This window comes from Procambarus clarkii, chromosome 46 (assembly GCF_040958095.1).
Source record: "Procambarus clarkii isolate CNS0578487 chromosome 46, FALCON_Pclarkii_2.0, whole genome shotgun sequence".
NCBI classification, from domain to species: Eukaryota; Metazoa; Arthropoda; class Malacostraca; order Decapoda; family Cambaridae; genus Procambarus; species Procambarus clarkii.
The window spans coordinates 28142864-28158152 of NC_091195.1; the positions used below are offsets into that span (position 1 = coordinate 28142864).

Consider the following 15289-nt stretch of genomic DNA (forward strand, 5'->3'; position numbering starts at 1 on the left):
TTGATCTTCGGAAGGTCATAGTTCCCATATCGGTAAGGAGAGCGTCGGCCATGAAGCCTTGTTTAAAGTATGAATATTTTTCCTCTCTAATAAGGTATAATCTCTGTGATGGATTCACAAAAACTATTTTATATCTGCCTTTCTGATAACATATACAAATATAATCTTTATTTGTGAATATTTGTTAATTAAGCAATATATCAGAGGGCGTGTAGGGTTCGGTGTTCAATGAACGAAAAGGACTGGATCACTGTGTACAGGAGGCTGATATGGCAGCAAACACTCTCCAGGCGACCATATATCTTGGATAAGTCGCTCCACACAATTGTCGCTTGGACCGTCGACTTCCTATGGCGTCACCTCTCACATATTTACGTCTCATTTCGTTATGAAATTAGATTATTTCAGAGTAAAAATAGGTTTGATCATGTTCTACGTGTAGCACCAACATTATAGTAAGTAAATATACCATATTTCTTCATTACTTACGTAATGCTAGGACGATTTGTGTAGTTTTGGGCCGATTTGGGTAATTCTATGGACCGCTTCGGGGGGGTTAGGGAGTAAGACCTCCAACCCACAGTGGTTGGACTTGCCTACCCCATTCTTATCGAAAGGGAGACTACTTTTGTCTGAGGGTTCTTCCTGGAAGGACGTGGTGATCTTCCGAGACACCGGTGCCATCCAGACATTAATTTTAGAGAGTGCTTTGCAAGGTGCCAATACTCTCGACACTGGAGAGGTGGTACTGGTCGTGGGTGTCACTAGTGATACTCGAGCAGTACCCCTCCATAAGGTTACCCTGGAATCTGATTTCCACAAGGGTGTTTGTACAGTCGGAGTCACTTCATACCTATCTTTCCCTAATGTTGATGTAATAGTTGGTAATGATTTAGCAGGGGATAAGGTAGGGGACTCCAGACTGCCTATTATGTTGCCTACCCCTAAGGTTTGCCTGGATCCACCTGCCGCAGAGGATAATGTTGTGTACCCTGCGTGCGCAGTGACCAGGTCGATCTATGGGACTTAACTGTAAGGGCAGCCCTGTGCTTGCCAAGATGGTAAATCCCGAGGACACGAGGAACTTTCCGAGTGGTGAAAACCAAGTGGACCTCGCGGACACATTCATGGCCCGACTCGATGACGTGGCCGAGGACATTGTGGAAAGCCTGCCACCGCCACCTACCAAGAGTAGTGGGGAGGTGGAGGAGAACACTGTTGAGCCTCGGCCAATGGCATCTGACCAAGGCCTAGATGCCTCCTTGAGTGAGTTACAGAAAGCTGACATCACTCTTGCAGATTGTCATGAGACAGCCGTCTCTATGGAGGAAATTGTAGACGCAGCAACTGGGTACTACTACAATGATCGGATTTTGATGAGAAAATGGAGACTACAGAGTGCTCCCTTGTCAAATGAGTGGGAGGTAATCCACCAGGTTATGTTGCCGACCTGCTATAGAGAAAGAGTTTTGGCAGCTGCTCATGATGATCCTATGGGGGGACATCAAGGTATTAATATTACGTCTCACAAAATTTTAAGGTATTTTTTCTGGCCCAAGCTGAAGAGCGACTTGGCAAAAATTTGTAATGCATGTATTGTTTGTCAACTGGTTGGGAAACCAAACCAGACTCCACCTAAAGCTCCTCTAAGGCCTATTGTCGTGTCAGAGGAACCATTTTCTCATGTGGTAATGGACTGTGTTGGTCCATTACCTAGAACTAAGTCTGGTAATATTTACCTAATCACGATGATGTGTATTACTACTCGTTACCCAGAGGCTTTTGCTGGGTCGTGCAAACTGACAATGGTACTAACTTTAAGTCTGATATTTTTGAACAATTTTGTAAGGACCATGGAATAACTCATAAGGTTTCCAGCCCATACCATCCACAGAGTCAGGGGGTAATTGAACGTTTCCATCTAACTCTGAAGCAGATGTTGAAGACATCGTGCGAGAGTTCCCACACCTTCTGGGACGAGAATTTATCGTATGTTTTGTTTGCGGCTAGAGAGGGATTACAAGGTTCACTGGGTTGTTCTCCTTTTGAGTTAGTCTTTGGCCATAAAGTTCGTGGACCCTTGCAAATGTTACAGGAGAATCTGTTAGGGAACGTAACGTTAACCGAAGGTTCAGCTTTCTTTGTGCAACACCACCAGAGACTCAAGGACTGCAAGGCGGCGGCACTAAAGTATCTTGGGAAGGCCCAAGAAAAGATGAAAGAACGTAACGATGCTAAGGCTAAATGGCGGGTATTTCAGCCTGGCGACCCTGTCCTGGTATTAAGGCCTCGACTATAGGGAGCACTATGTCCCACAAGTACGAAGGCCCCTACATTGTGACAGAAAAGACTGGGGACCTCACGTACAAAGTGAGGCACTCTGACAAGCGTAACCAGGTAATGCTCGTACATGTAAATCGGCTGAAGAAGTTCCAGGGCCCCAGGCCCATTGCACTAACCAATGTTTCCATTTCCAGTGAGGGAGGGGATGATTGTTCTGGGGACCCAACTAATCTCATTTTCAATAATTCTAGTTCTGTGAATGCTGTGGAGGAGGGACTGTCCCATTTGCAGATGGCCCAACGTGAAGAGGTGCAGTCGTTGGTTGATGAATTCTCCAGTCTGTTCGGGGAGGTCCCGACCCAGACTGATGCCATTTGCCATGATGTCAAGTTGACGGACTACACCCCCATTCGCCTTCAACCCTATCGGATGAGCCCAGAAAAGAAGGCCATCGTACGGAAGGAGGTCGACTTCTTGCTCCAGCACGGCCTCATCCGGACAAGCCAGGGCTCTTGGTGCTCGCCCTGCCTTTTGGTCCCCAAACCAGACGGCTCCTGGCGATTATGCACCGACTACCAGCAGCTCAACAAGGTGACCATTGTGGATGCCTATCCGTTGCCCCGTCTCGAGGACTGCATCGACGAAATCGGGAACGCCACGTATGTCTCGAAATTCGATCTCTCTAGGGGGTACTATCAAATCCCACTCACTGAACGTACTAAGCAACTAACTGCGTTCGTGACACTCGAGGGTGTTTTTGAGTATCAAGTGTTACCGTTCGGCTTGCATAATGCCCCTGCCACGTTCCAGAGACTCATGAACTCTTTGCTCGCTAATGTACCAAATTGTAGGGCATATTTAGATGATATCGTGCTCTTTGACAGTAATTGGGCTGACCACATAGCTAGGTTACGCCAGTTGTTCACAATTTTAAAGAACGCAAATCTAACCTTAAACGCAAAAAAGTGTCATTTTGGCCAAGGCACAGTGATATACCTCGGTTATGAAGTGGGCCAAAGAAAAGTGTTACCTCGGCAAGATAAAATCAGTGCCATTCTGGAGTATCCAGTGCTAAAGTCTAAAAAGGACGTTCAAAGATTTATCGGTATGTGTGCGTACTATCGACGCTTTTGTCAGAACTTTTCCAGTGTTGCCACTCCTCTCACAGACTTGTTGCGAAAGGCCGTTAAATTTAAGTGTCATCAGACTGTGTAGAGGCATTTAAAAATTTGAAATTGATCTTAGCTTCCGCCCCAGTGCTTGCTAGTCCAAGGTTCGACCGACCGTTTAAAATTCATGTTGACACGTCTGACTCGGGTGCTGGTGCAGTGTTGTTGCAAACTGGGGATGATCAGGTGGAACACCCAGTATATTATTACTCTGAAATTTGACAAGGCGCAGCGCAATTATTCAGTGGTAGAAAAAGAGGCGTTGGCGCTAGTGTTAACATGTAAAAAGTTTGAAGTTTACCTCACAGGTAATATAGTGGAAGTGTACACGGACCATAACCCACTAGTCTTCCTGACTCAGATGAAGGGGAAGAATAAACGCATCCTCAGGTGGGCATTGTACCTACAGGACTTCAAACTGTCTATTATCCACCTACCGGGCCGGCTCAACGTGATGGTCAACGCTCTGTCCCGGTTGCCTGAATAACATTCATCTGGGCCACAGGAAACCATTTACCAACTGTCATGCTTTAGTAATTTTTTTTTTAGGTTCTCCTATGACATTAAATATGCCGTGTCCAATTTATTTACTTCCCTGTTTTTTTTGTGTATGTGTTTTTTTTTTCAGAGAATTCCCTTGTACTTTTCTTGCAGAGAAATTGTTGTTTTTGACTTATTTTTTTTGCCATAGATTTTCCTTTTTATTCTCTGTATACTCTTACAAAAAAATATGACTACTATTCTAGTAGTCACATTTTTTTTTTTCTGAAGGGGGGAGGAGTGTTACAACCCTGGGTTCCTCAGTGGAAACCAGAGGTCAAAATTGAGCTATTAAACTTTCTTATAGTATAGTTGGACGCATCACGAGCTGTGATTGTTTGTATCTTCCCTGCCAGACGTAAGACAATTCATGTTTCTCAAAGAGCATTTAAAGACTGAGCTTGGGGTTGATGATTAAATAATAACATAGGCACCAACTATGTTTACTAATACTTTCTAATCATTTGTAAATTAAACCTGAGTAAACTGGGTATAGGGCTGCGGTACGATTAGTTGAGCAGTCTGCCGGCAGCGAGCCAGCTGGGGGAAAGGAGACTGAGAGTTCCTTTCTCTGAGCTGGCGTGGTGTGGACAGGATCCTCCTACCCTTCCTCCTCATTTCCTTATTTCTGTGTCTTGTTCAAGCTAAGTATACACTGTGTACATTATTCAATCTCTGGCATACACGTGTTCTATGTGTAGAGTAGTATACTTTGTGTGTAGTAGGTGTTTTTAGAGTTTATATTATTAGTTATTCAAAAGGGGGTCCCAGTGGAACCACGTGGTCTCCCTACCCTAAGCGGACTCTAGCTTCAAGTGTTTCCCTAGTAGAACTTTACCCTAGCTTGTGTTCAGTGTAAACCTTGTATCCTGCTTAGGTGGAACAAGGCTTTTAACGTAAGATAGTGTGGTAAAGTAATTATTATTTTTGTTATTGGTGTGAATGTATATGGGGGGTTGTTAAGGGGTTAATAAATAAGTGAAGTAAGAGAGTATCAGTTCTTCCTGTGTAGATCTTAAATCAACCTCTAGACTGACCTTGTGTGTAGCCAAGTATTCAGCACTGCTTATAGTTTTATTTGGGGGCCGGGCCTTTTAGATCTCCCATTTTGATAACTCTTAATGCTTGCTATTGCCCCTACATCCAGATAATACTAGGCCCCATAGTACAGACACTCCATTATTTAACAGGAACACAGATGGAAGCTGAGTACCCAAATGAGACATTAGAAAGAACTTTTTCAGTGTCAGAGTAGTTACTAAATGGAATGCATTAGGCAGTGTTGTGGTGGAGGCTGACTCCATACACAGTTTCAAATGTAGATATGATGGAGCCCAGTAGGCTCAGGAACCTGTACACCAGCTGATTGACGGTTGAAAGGCGGAACCAAAGAGCCAAAGCTCAACCCCCACAAGCATTACTAGGCGAGTACACTCAAACCTTGATAAAGCACTCAGGAGAGTGTGAAAGACTTAGTGTAAAACAACATCAAATACCATATGTACTATTGACAATGATATTGATATAATCATATCCTGAGAGTTTATTGTGATTAACTTCATTTATTTGTGATCAACTATAGTGATTAATGGTAATTACAGATCATTTATTGGGAATACTGAGTGATTGATCATGGAGATCGTTTACGGTAACAAAACAGAGGAAAAGTAGCGTCGATTATTTAGGCTACAAATGTTGAATAGCCTGGTCACTGAGTAGCCTGATCACTGAGTAGCCTGGTCACTGAGTAGCCTGGTCACTGAGTAGCCTGGTCACTGAGTAGCCTGGTCACTGTGTAGCCTGGTCACTGAGTAGCCTGGTCACTGAGTAGCCTGGTCACTGCGTAGCCTGGTCACTGCGTAGCCTGGTCACTGCGTAGCCTGGTCACTGCGTAGCCTGGTCACTGAGTAGTCTGGTCACTGAGTAGCCTGGTCACTGAGTAGCCTGGTTACTGAGTAGCCTGGTCACTGAGTAGCCTGGTCACTGCATAGCCTGGTCACTGCGTAGCCTGGTCACTGCGTAGCCTGGTCACTGCATAGCCTGGTCACTGCGTAGCCTGGTCACTGAGTGGCCTGGTCACTGAGTAGCCTGGTCACTGAGTAGCCTGGTCATTGAGTAGCCTGGTCACTGAGTAGCCTGGTCACTGAGTAGCCTGGTCACTGAGTAGCCTGGTCACTGAGTAGCCTGGTCACTGAGTAGCCTGATCACTGAGTAGCCTGATCACTGAGTAGCCTGGTCACTGAGTAGCCTGGTCACTGAGTAGCCTGGTCACTGAGTAGCCTGGTCACTGAGTAGCCTGGTCACTGAGTAGCCTGGTCACTGAGTAGCCTGGTCACTGAGTAGCCTGGTCACTGCGTAGCCTGGTCACTGAGTAGCCTGGTCACTGCGTAGCCTGGTCACTGAGTAGCCTGGTCACTGAGTAGCCTGGTCACTGCGTAGCCTGGTCACTGCGTAGCCTGGTCACTGCATAGCCTGGTCACTGAGTAGCCTGGTCACTGAGTAGCCTGGTCACTGCGTAGCCTGGTCACTGCGTAGCCTGGTCACTGAGTAGCCTGGTCACTGAGTAGCCTGGTCACTGCGTAGCCTGGTCACTGCGTAGCCTGGTCACTGCGTAGCCTGGTCACTGAGTAGCCTGGTCACTGAGTAGCCTGGTCACTGCGTAGCCTGGTCACTGCGTAGCCTGGTCACTGCGTAGCCTGGTCACTGCGTAGCCTGGTCACTGAGTAGCCTGGTCACTGAGTAGCCTGGTCACTGCGTAGCCTGGTCACTGCGTAGCCTGGTCACTGCGTAGCCTGGTCACTGAGTAGCCTGGTCACTGAGTAGCCTGGTCACTGAGTAGCCTGGTCACTGAGTAGCCTGGTCACTGAGTAGCCTGGTCACTGAGTAGCCTGGTCACTGAGTAGCCTGGTCACTGAGTAGCCTGGTCACTGAGTAGCCTGGTCACTGCGTAGCCTGGTCACTGAGTAGCCTGGTCACTGAGTAGCCTGGTCACTGAGTAGCCTGGTCACTGAGTAGCCTGGTCACTGAGTAGCCTGGTCACTGAGTAGCCTGGTCACTGAGTAGCCTGGTCACTGCGTAGCCTGGTCACTGCGTAGCCTGGTCACTGCGTAGCCTGGTCACTGAGTAGCCTGGTCACTGAGTAGCCTGGTCACTGAGTAGCCTGGTCACTGAGTAGCCTGGTCACTGAGTAGCCTGGTCACTGCGTAGCCTGGTCACTGAGTAGCCTGGTCACTGAGTAGCCTGGTCACTGAGTAGCCTGGTCACTGAGTAGCCTGGTCACTGAGTAGCCTGGTCACTGAGTAGCCTGGTCACTGAGTAGCCTGGTCACTGCGTAGCCTGGTCACTGAGTAGCCTGGTCACTGCGTAGCCTGGTCACTGAGTAGCCTGGTCACTGAGTAGCCTGGTCACTGCGTAGCCTGGTCACTGAGTAGCCTGGTCACTGAGTAGCCTGGTCACTGAGTAGCCTTGTCACTGATACTACTTCCCCAATGTATAGAAAACAGGTTATGAAAACCTTGTAAATAAATATAAATATTTATTTCTAGTAAATTCGTATATATTGTACAGTGACTTTGTGTCCCTCTGTGGACCAAGTGTGTTGGTAAGAGATGTTTACAGGTGTGTGACCATAACAATAATTATACTATACTGCAGCTTCAAGAGGCATAGATGAGCAAGGTGTACATGAGGACAGTCTAGCACACGGAACTACACAAACAGCTACACAAACTCATAATTGGCCTGGGAGAACAACCCGTCCTCTTAAAAATAACACTTTTGGCTCGTATGCGCGCTATGACCAAAAGTGGACGTCATTTGAAATGAAATCAGCTCAGGAAAGTGACGTACTGTCCCGTTTTCTGTTTGAGTCGTCCGGCTTACTCTAAAAGGTTAGGAGAGGAAACTTTCAATTAACGTTTTTCATAACGTTTTGAAACTTATGCGAATTTCCTGCCCACCTAACCTATCAGAGGACCCTTATCTTACTGGTGTTGAAAAAAAATCTCAAATTTAATTTAATTTATTTTCATTTTCAAATTACGTCCACTTTCGGCCATACGGGCAAACGGCCAGAAGCGATGTTTTTTAAGAGGAGAGGTTGGGGAGAAACCCTGCTCTGTAGTCGGGCAAAATCCTACAAAGATAGAGTGGGATGCCCTTATGGAACTAAACAATAGGACGGACATAGTGATTAAAGTAACCGACAAAGGGGCGACAATGGCAGTATGGGGAACGGAGAACTACAGGCGGGAAGGCCTCCGCCAACTAGATGCTCCCACAAACCATCTGATACAATTCTAGGAGAGGCAGTGGGAAACGCACAAGGAAAGAAGTCGGAACTCGGTACTGACAGTATACTCCAACACAAACGGTACAGAGGGACTCCTCACAGCAGCGGCCAGGGATGCATTCATAACATTTTCACATGCAATACCGCCACCATACGTCCTGCCAAAAATACATAAATCATTAAATCCAGATGCACACATGGTCAGGAAGGTCCATACTGAGTGGCTGTGGGGCGTCAACGTGGCCCATAGATCTGATATGCATGGCAATCTTCGTGCCGCTTTTGGGCCTCTTGCTGGAACGCCTGAAGGATGTTATGGACTTTCTGGCCAGATCACAAAACCACAGGGAACCTATTCCATTAGGGGCAAACCTTCATCCTCTGGACAGGGTGTCCTTGTACCCCAGCATTCCCCAGAGAGGCACGGTAGATTGCGACCTTTTTCGACACTCAAGGGACAAATCCAAGTAGAACTGCAGGAGGCATCATACAGGAGACCACCACCCAGAGCCCTGCTAGAAGAATGTATATTACACATCACACACGTTGCTACATTTCAGTGGGAGGGCTTACAGGCAAATCAAAAGCACAGCAGTAGACAGAAGCACCAGCATCTCAGTGGTGGAAACTTGCGTACAGAGAGTACGTGTTGGAAGAGCTCAGAGAACAGCACGCCCCCACAACCCCTCTACTACCCCACAACCACTGTATCTACTGCAGATACAGCGATGACGTTTTTGGCATGACAGCGAAGGAGGTGAACAAGACCTTCAGAATTTTTTTGACTCTTTTAATGGAGTTCATGGGAATTTTAATATTACATTAGAAAGCAGTGAAACGGAGCTGGCCTTCTTAAACACATATGTGTATCTAGATAACAACAATGGGGTGCGGATGGGGAGCCATATAAAAGTTCCAAGCTACATTTATGCCACTCACCATCATTCACACACTCCCTACTGTACTCACTGGCAATAAGGTTAAAAAGAACAGCGAGTGAGGGTAACAGACTTGAGAAGGTGCTAAATGATCTCTCGAGTTTCTTTTCTAAACGAAGATATCCGGACAGGATTCTCAGGAATGCAGAAAGGAAACTGGCATTAACGGAATGACAATCAGTAATTCATACAAATAACAAATGTAACAACATGATAGAGTGATAATACCAACATTGTACGCACCCACTTCGGCAGGGCCGATACGAAGGGAACTAAACATCCCATGAGAATGGATCAACAGGATATATGCAGAACACACAGCGCGGGTCTCCTCGAACAAAGCTTGGATGCTGGCATGGCGAAAAGGACAATTTTCAGCTTACATACCGGTGAGTTCACAATTCCCTATATCCAAAAGTGATAGGCCTAAGGACGAATAAAATAATTCTAAATATATCAAAAAAAGTTTCAAAAACTGTTGGCATTCTTTCTAAGATCAGATATTATGTACCCCGCCCTGCCCTGGTTACTCTCTATTACTCCCTCATCTATCCATACCTCAACTATGGTATTTGTGCTTGGGGTTCTACTACCCAAAATCATTTACGTCCTCTTATTACCCAACACAAAGCTGCTATTAGGACAATATCCAACTCTGGCCCCAGACATCACTCGGTACCCTTACTCAAATCTCTGAATATGTTAGATATTAAGTCACTGCACATTCTCTCTTGTGTATTATACATATATAAAATGCTGAACTGTAATGCCAATCCTGACCTCAAAAGCTTCATTGAAGGTTGTAACAGAACCCATGAGCACCACACCAGGAATAAATACAGTTTTGATATTCCAAGAGTACGACTTAATCAAACTAGAAATGCTCTACAAATCAAGGGACCCAGAATGTGGAATGACCTTCCCAACCATGTTAAAGACTGTACCTCTCTCAACCAGTTTAAGATAAAAACTAAACACTACCTAATAAATTCCCTGTAACCCACCTCACTCCTTTATTGTCAACCCATGTCTGTTATTTTATTATTATTATTTTTTTTAATCAACACTGTTTGTCAACCTATTGTATTTGTGCTGCTTTTTCAGTCATGTTCCCCCTTTTTTTTATCTTTATTTATATTTGTTTTCAACACTTTTTATTCTTTATGCTCAATTAGTATTAAGTTCTAGATATTAATGTTTTTCTTGCCCGAAACGCATTGCGTAATAGTGGCTTTAGGCATTGTATGTACTAGCTCTATCTATATATCAATCCATTAATGTAACATCACTTGTATGTATGTACCTTACCTGAATAAACATATTTATTTATTTATTTATTAATTACTTTCCCCAGGCAGCTATAAAGGTGCCATTTGTTTATCGGGAATTAGCTCAACGTGGTTGATACGTCTCGGTCTTAAACAGCACTCTGAAAAGGTCTTGGATTGTGTACTGTGGCAGTCGCTCGTCGGAAGTCTCTCCTTCTGAGTTCCCTGGAATCAAATAGTAAGGATATTATTCTCTGATTGATGTCCTATTTGATGTAATGATCATGAGAGCATTAATAAGTTTTCCAACCACACAAGAGTAGCAAGCCAACGTAGACCAGGAGTAGTAAGCCAACGTAGACCAGGAGTAGTAAGCCAACGTCGACCAGGAGTAGCAAGCCAACGTCGACCAGGAGTAGCAAGCCAACGTCGACCAGGAGTAGTAAGCCAACGTCGACCAGGAGTAGTAAGCCAACGTCGACCAGGAGTGCACACACGTGATGTCAAGGTCTGTTGAGCCTGCAGAGAGATCCATGCGACTACTCTAAAGGTTGGTGAAATGGCACGCCATGATGATGGTTATTTCTTAAAATGATGGGACTGCACGATGTATATACAGATGAAAGAGTACAGCACTTCCTTCCACCCTGGCAGATAGTACCTTTTGACATCCTGACCCCTGCATACCCCACCAAGAAACTACACAAACAACCCTCATGCTCAGCTTGCTGCTAAATTAAACACCATAGAACACATTCACAGTATACAAGCTGAAAACAACATAGCACAGACCATATACACTGACGGATCACTCAATACAGCTACAGGGAGGGTAGGAAGTGCTGTTATTGCTCATCAGCCCGATGGCAGCACAATTCAAAGGAATATACGAATTAGTAACTGGGCATCCACAATGCAAGCCGAGTTGGTAGCAATACTGGTAGCACTCGAAATTATTGACAATACTGAAGTAGACAGCTTAATTATTTCCGATTCCCTTTCCTCACTACGAGCAATAAACAGTTTGCAATCAAGTAATAACATGCTTGTCTTGGAAGCTAGACGTAGATATATAAGAATACTGAGCAAGAGGGTATATATAAAAATGTTGTGGATTCCTTCTCACATTGGCCTGCAGGAATATGACAAAGTTGACGCCCTTGCTAAGGCTGCATTAAATAAAGACAGCATTGAACGGAATCTTGAGTTATCAAATAGGTCCCTTAAAAGTGTCATTAGACAAGAACTACTGGATGGATTTGAAGAGAGTAGAACTGTGCAAACTGGAACTAGTAGGTTCATTGTTCATCGCAATGAAATGTGTGAAGTAAAACATGTGTATGGAGCAAGTAACAAAGTCAGTAAACTAACAGATGTTGTCACAGCTCGTATAAGACTTGGCTACAAGTATCTCTGGCAGTTCGTCTTGTATAGGGATCTAGATGAAGTAAAGTGTAAAGTGTGTGGACAAAGACAGGGACACTCAAACACTTTTTTTTTTTAGATATATACAAGAGTTGTTACATTCTTGTACAGCCACTAGTACTCGTAGCGTTTCGGGCAGGTCCCTGGAATACGATCCCAGCCGCGAAGAATCGTTTTTACAACCATGTACACATTTTACTGTTGAGTTAAACAGAGGCTACAGTTAAGGATTTGCGCCCAGTAAATCCTCCCCAGCCAGGATACGAACCCATGACAAAGCGTTCGCGGAACGCCAGGCGAGTGTCTTACCACTACACCACGGACACTAATATCTTGGATTGTAGTAAAATTGAGCCATTTAGAGATAAATCTAAGCTTACTCTGTATGCTATGGCAACCTATCATATTACCATGGATAAATTACCTGAAATCCTTGCACTGTATCCACATTTCGCTTCCAGTAGATAAACGACATATGAGATGAAGAAACAAGTAGTGTATTGTGAAGACTAATAATAAACAGAAGCTACCCTATGACTATCGTCATTGGTCAAACTATTATGTATGAGCGATAAGACCTACCATTAATGTATAATGACTTACTGTAAATGTAGAGCTCTTGAAATAGCACTTTCTCTGTAACTAGCTAACATTGTAACTATAAGGTGTGAAGGATAGATGAAATTGTTTATGTAATAATCTAAGATGAGGTCTGATAAAGACCTTTTGTGCCCTCTGTAATGCTTTTTGCACTACCGCTCACAGGATGGGTATGGGGTGCACAATAAACTAGCCGTCTCCGGCGGCAACAATCAAAATCTTAGTAATACTACGAAGTTGACTCCCATGACTGGTCTTCATTGTGGGTACTGATGTGGGTACTTTAAAACTGGTGTGGAGCAAGCTGAAGGTAGTTAACTATCTTGCAGTCCATAATAAACAAGAGGATCCAGGCTGGAGGGACACAGTGCCTCCTACCCTCTGTGAAATTGTAATTTGTGTTCACCCAATGCAACAATATTACACATGTATAGTCACCATGATACATGCACACCAAACCTACCTCATAGATGTGTCATCACACATGCATATTGTGAATACTTTTTGGCTCTCAACTCGCTTCTAGACACAAAAGAAATCCGAGGCCAAGTGAGTCAACAAGCTCCTTGAGGCGATCTTCATCCTCCTGGGGAAGCGAGTCCTTGGTATAGACAGAAAGGCCACTAGTGGTGATGCCCTTCTGGTGGAGGCTTCGTGCTAGGCTCTCCACACCAACACCTGCAGACGGGAGAGCATAATGAGGCACACACCTGAGATATACAAGAGTTGTTACATTCTTGTACAGCCACTAGTACGCGTAGCGTTTCGGGCAGGTCCCTGGAATACGATCCCCGCCGCGAAGAATCGTTGTTACAACCAAGTACACATTTTACTGTTGAGTTAAACAGAGGCTACAGTTAAGGATTTTGAAGCCATGACAAAGCGCTCGCGGAACGCCAGGCGAGTGTCTTACCACTGCAACACGGAGACTGGTAGATCTGACTAACTAGTTAGACCTGACTAACTCACACAGCAAACGCTAGAATCAGCGAAATATAATTTGCTCTACTATCACGTGAGGCTAAACAGCCCCCTAGGCTATTCTTGAAGCATTACAACAAAACAAACTATTGTAATATAAAGACACTGAAGGTTTTAGCGTCAACTCTGAGGAATTCTAGTCTTCCACACACTCAAGATATCATAGTTATTAAGAATATACTTACTAGTGAGGTGAGTATCAGCGAAATCAATTTCAAAATAGAACCCTTTACTGGATTCGGGACACAGTTGACGAGCCAAGTCGCAGCACCAATCGATGTCAGGGCTGTCATCTGTGAGGCAGCGAATTACTGACAGACGTAGATAGAGGAGCGGATATGGCAGTCTGGCCAGGATGGCTGGGTCCATGATGTCGCCCGTGGCATCCAGTATAACATCTGTAGGTGTACATTTGCATGTTATATTGCTCAACTCAAAATCAAAACAAAACCTTCAAACACACTAAGATGTATCTCCTGCTCTCATTGGTGGACATAATAAACACTTGGATGTATCTCCTACTCTTATTGGTGGACATGATAAATACTGGGATGTATCTCCTTCTCTCATTGGTGGACATGATAAACAATGGTGTCGGAAAATCCGACACCATTTAATAATATCATAGACAGATAATATTGCTGTGTTGTATAAACAAGTTACCCATAGAAAATGTAACCTGTAGTGGAATTTCCGTCTATAGAAAACAGGATATCATTACCACATACTATTATAAATTCACCATCTATTATGGTGGGAATTATTCTTAAATACATTAGTCTTTGGACTTTACCATCATAAAAACATCTCATATAAATTAACTTAATTATCAGAATTAAAATAGAGTAAATGTGACCCTTCTATCACTTACTGACATCTGGACAATGTAGACCAGTAGCGTCAGTTGTGAGGGAGTGGTCAGCCATTGTTGTTGTCACCTCCGAGACGCGTGGAGCAAATTTGGCTCCTATCATATCTGGACAATGTCGGCCAGTAGCGTCAGTAGTATGGAGTGTCAGCATTGTTATTGTACTAAGACCACAGAGGCTCACGGGAGCAAATTCGGCTCCTGTTAATTTGACTTGGACGAAGTGTTATGGAAACCAAAGGTGTACCATCATCAACACGCTGTCAACAAATACAAGTTAAGTGTTCTGCCGAAACCCATTTATCTATCATTTGTGGCCATTAATGTAATTAGATAGGGTGAGCCGGTTAGATCACGAGATCGCCTCATACTAAAGGTAATTAAGCCAGGTCTTTATGGTTCCTTGTACAGTGTTTTCTCTGATATAGCTGTCATATATTAGGATTCTGGCTTCATAGCTAGCGCCCTTTTGACAGGTCAAGACGAGGAAGCATGCTTTGTGTACCAGTTACTGGGTGATGGAAGCTACCTCAAAGAGGATAATTTGGTGTCTACATCCTGGTTATACCTGGTGGACTAAGGCCTGCTGTACAAATAAGATAAGGAACCTCTTCAATATGTGTAGTTAATACTGTAGTTTGATTGGCTGCATATATATAAATTTAATATAAACCCCCCTAATGTATAGAGGATCGATTTGTGAGATTATTGCAGAAATACAGTCCACTTATCATCATACAAATTGCTATCGAAGTATATAAATTAACGTAAATATAAATTCATATAAATTAAATAAATATAAATCTCACAGGTCGGTTCCCACATCTGGGATGTATCTCCAGTTCTCATTGGTGGACATGATAAACACTGGGATGTATCTCCTGCTCTCATTGGTGGACATGATAAACACTGGGATGTATCTCCTG

The 15289-nt window shown here is 44.2% G+C and overlaps 1 protein-coding gene across 1 annotated transcript in view; it reads right to left on the bottom strand.

Annotated features, from left to right (window-relative positions):
- Positions 1-7514: 7514 nt before the first annotated feature.
- Positions 7515-15289, bottom strand: part of LOC123770560 (uncharacterized) — a 44650-nt gene continuing 36875 nt past the window's right edge. Inside the window, exons 7-9 of the mRNA XM_069301610.1 lie at positions 13681-13893; positions 12978-13192; positions 7515-10714 (exon numbers count right to left, since the gene is read on the bottom strand). Coding sequence (XP_069157711.1) covers positions 13026-13192; positions 13681-13893 — 380 coding nt within the window. The 3' untranslated portion in view covers positions 7515-10714; positions 12978-13025. The remainder of the gene's footprint in view (positions 10715-12977; positions 13193-13680; positions 13894-15289) is intronic.